The sequence below is a fragment of the Eimeria acervulina genome, genomic scaffold, assembly GCF_000499425.1.
Source record: "Eimeria acervulina Houghton genomic scaffold, Eah_scaff40, whole genome shotgun sequence".
NCBI classification, from domain to species: Eukaryota; Apicomplexa; class Conoidasida; order Eucoccidiorida; family Eimeriidae; genus Eimeria; species Eimeria acervulina.
In genome coordinates this window covers 1-3,782 of record NW_013549834.1, presented here as the reverse complement: position 1 = coordinate 3,782, position 3,782 = coordinate 1, and the positions used below count along the sequence as shown (strand labels likewise).

General features: G+C 40.9%; 1 protein-coding gene across 1 annotated transcript in view; it reads left to right on the top strand.

The window, feature by feature from the left end:
- EAH_00008350 (hypothetical protein, conserved) overlaps positions 1 to 1,076 on the top strand; it is a gene marked incomplete at both ends in the record, with an annotated part of 1,303 nt that extends 227 nt beyond the window's left edge. Inside the window, 3 exons of the mRNA XM_013395592.1 lie at positions 69 to 236; positions 597 to 703; positions 948 to 1,076. Of these exons, the coding sequence (XP_013251046.1) occupies positions 69 to 236; positions 597 to 703; positions 948 to 1,076 (404 nt within the window). The remainder of the gene's footprint in view (positions 1 to 68; positions 237 to 596; positions 704 to 947) is intronic.
- Between the last annotated feature and the right edge of the window lie 2,706 nt (positions 1,077 to 3,782).

The following is a 3,782-nucleotide window of genomic DNA, read 5'->3' as shown; positions in this document are numbered from 1 at the left end:
TTATGGTGGTGGGGGTGGTTATGGGGGTGGAGGTGGTTATGGTGGTGGGTATGGAGGGGGTGGTGCAGGCTATGGAAGAGAAGAGCTCGGAGCAAAATTGTCTAGAGTAGACTGGCAGAGAGTTGAGCTTGTTCCTTTTGAGAAAAACTTTTATGTAGAACACCCGGAGATTGCACAAATGCCTCCTGAAGAAGCAGATAGAATTCGTACTGATCATGAAATCACCATCATTGCAGGTAAACACAATTCACCAATAAACATACATACATGCATGCATGCATGCATGCATGCACCCGTGTATGGATGCATGCATGCATGCGTGTGAGCATACATGCGTTCATTATTTATACCAACCAACGTGCATGCAAGCATGCATGCGCAGGTGCATGGATGCATGCATGCATTATTTATTATCTACGCATGCATACATGCATGCATGCATACGTTATTTCTGCACGCATGCATGCATGCAACAAACGCATGCATGTATTAATGCTTGCAGGGTGTTTGGGAAGTGTGTATGTATGGTTATAGAGAAGGGTTTGGTGTAGGACGTTGTTTGCTTTTTTTTGTGTTTTGTTGGTTTCTATTATTAGGAGTTAATGTCCCCAAGCCCTGCCCCACCTTTGAACATACTTCTTTTCCGTCCTATCTACTCGACGCCATCTCCGCCGCAGGCTTCCAGAAGCCAACCCCTATTCAAGTGCGCTGCTCTTCTTATGCATGCATGCATGCATGCGGAACTGCACTAGGAGCCGTGCATGCATGCATGCATTGATGCTTGAATGCCCGTGTGTATACATGCATGAGCGCTTGCATCCACAGATGCATGTATGCATGCATAGCTGCTTGAATGCATGCATGCATGCATGCGTGCATGTGTGTATGGGTGCTTGCATGCATGCATGCATGCATGCATGTTTGTTTGTTTGTTTGTTTGTTTTCAGCTTCAAGGGTGGCCAATTGCATTATCTGGAAGAGATATGATTGGTATTGCAGAAACGGGTTCAGGGAAGACGTTGGCATTTTTACTTCCAGCAATTGTACATATCAATGCGCAGCCTTACTTGCGGTGAGGGTTTATAATTGTTTATTATTTTTATTCTTTTTTATGTTTTTATTTCTCTTCGTGATATTCACATCTACATTTTCTTCTTTGTCTTCTTGCTTTTTATCATTGCCCTTCTTACCAGCTGTCTTCTTCCCATTCTTTTTCTTCTTCCTTCCCCCTCAAGTGCATGCATTTGCATGCATGCACTTGTTACGGTTAGATGCGTTGTTGATTTGTTTTGGAGTGAGAGGGACAGACAGACAGAGACAGAGACAGAGACACAGAGAGACAGAGACAGAGAGTTTGCGGCTGAGAAGAAGTGCGGTTTAGTTGTTGAGGGTTTATGTCGAATGCATTGTTTTGTATTGCGAGTAATTTATTATTTCATAGCATTGTTTGGATTGTCTTTGTATGTATTTATTTTTGTTTTTATCTGTTATTGCTTTTCTGTGTTTTATTTGCCTTCATTTTGTTCTTCGTTTGCTGCATGCATGCATGCATGCATGCATGCATTGGATGCATGCACATTGCATGCATATTGTCTGTTTTTGTCTGTGTTTGTTTTATTTTTAGCTCTGGTGATGGCCCCATTGCGCTGATTTTGGCGCCTACGCGCGAATTGGTGGAGCAGATAAGGGCTCAGTGCCGTTTGTTTGCATCTCCTTCGAAGATTAATCATGCAGGTACTCGCAGATATTTTATTTTATTTTTCTTTCTCTTTTTCATGCATGCGCCTGCTTTTGTGTGTTTTGTTTATGTTTACCTGTTTATGCTTATAGGCGTGCCTGTATATATATATATATATATGCATATGTGTATGTATTACGTATTAAGTGCATGAATGTGCTTATCTATATGTATATATGATTTGTGTATATATATACACCCAAATAAATTCATACCGGCATACATATATGTAAATATGCATGCATAAGTTCATATACAAATGCATATGCATGCATATTTACATATATGCATATGTATATATATATATATATATGTTTGGGTGTATGTGTGTTTTGGGGTGTCTCTCCAGCTGCATACGGTGGCGTACCGAAGCGGCCTCAGATTCAAGAGTTGCAGCGGGGAGCAGAGATTTGCATAGCTTGCCCAGGTCGTCTGATAGATTTCTTGGAGAGTAATATAACAAACCTCCGTCGTGTAACATATTTAGTTTTAGATGAGGCAGATAGAATGTTAGACATGGGTTTTGAGCCTCAAATAAGAAAGATTGTCTCCCAGATACGTCCTGATAGACAAACCCTTATGTGGTCGGCGACTTGGCCTAAAGAAGTACAAAATCTAGCAAGAGATTTATGCAAAGAAGAACCCGTTCATATCAATGTTGGTAGTCTTGATCTTAAGGCATGTCATAATATTCGTCAAGAAGTCTTCGTTCTACAGGTATATTAATTACTATATTATTATGCTATTATTATTATTATATAGGGTTATATTGATGTGTTATTTATATAGTATTTATATTATTATATCGCATTATAGTAATTATAGACCCCATTCATATGTCTTGAGGCTTGCGGAAGTATTCATCAGGAAGTCTTCGTTCTACAGTTTTAATACTTCTACCTTTTTATTTTTACTGTTATGTTTACTCCTACTTTACTATTTTATTAGGTTTTATTATATTACTGTATAGCGGAATGTCTGTCATATACACAATCTAGATGTGTAGGTGTATATATATATATATATATATATGTACATATATCACGATCATATATATGTATATATCACCATTATATACGTACATTTATATATATATATAAACATTTATATATATTTATATCTTCAGATGTTTGTTTTGTGTATTGTTGTTCCTCTTTGCCGTATCTTTTTGTTGTTTATTTCGATGTGTTGGGGTGTACAGAGGCGTCTGCTGCTGCGTGTTATTTTATTTACATGTTATATTATTTTTATTAATTTGTTTGTAGCTGTTTAATCGGGTTTTGTCTCTCTTTTTTTGTTTGCATTATCTGGCTTTATATTATTCTTGCTTGGTTGTTCGATCTTCTGTTTCTGCCTCCTCTACCTCTCTCTCTTTTATTTATTATTGTTGCTGTTATTTGTTGTTTCTTTGTTTTGTTGTGACTCCTTCTTTTTCTTGCTTCTTCTGTTTGTTTTTCTCTGTTGAGTGTCTCTTCTTCTGTCTCCTTTGTCTGGGAGAGTCTTCTTTCTTTTTGTCTCCTTTGTTTCGGTCCAGTGTTACTGCTCGCGTCTTTCTCTCCCGCCGCTGTTGGGTTGTTGACGGAGGGGCTTTTGTGGGACCCAGAATCGTCTCCAGGGAGACGATCCCAGATCCCCACAGAAGGAGGCGAGATCGTCTCCTAGGGGGTCTGGGATCGTCGTCCCGGAGACGATCCCCGGTCCCTCGTGGGGAAGGGATCGTCTCCTAGAGATGATCCCAGGTCCCCCGTGAGGAAAGGATCGACTCCTAGAGACGATCCTAGGTCCCTCGCGGGGAAGGGATCGTCTCCTAGAGGCGATCCCAGTTCCCTCGCGAAGGCGGGATCGTCTCCTGGAGACGATTCCATGCCGATCCCCTCACGATCCCAACACCCAATATGTTGCCGGCGGTGAGTACGCCCATCGCTCACCTCCGCATGCATCTTTTGCTGCATGCATGCAGTATGCATGCATCTTCTGCATGCATCTAGCATGCATGCAGATGTACGCATGCAGAGGGTGGGCGGGCGGGGCGCATGCATGTTGA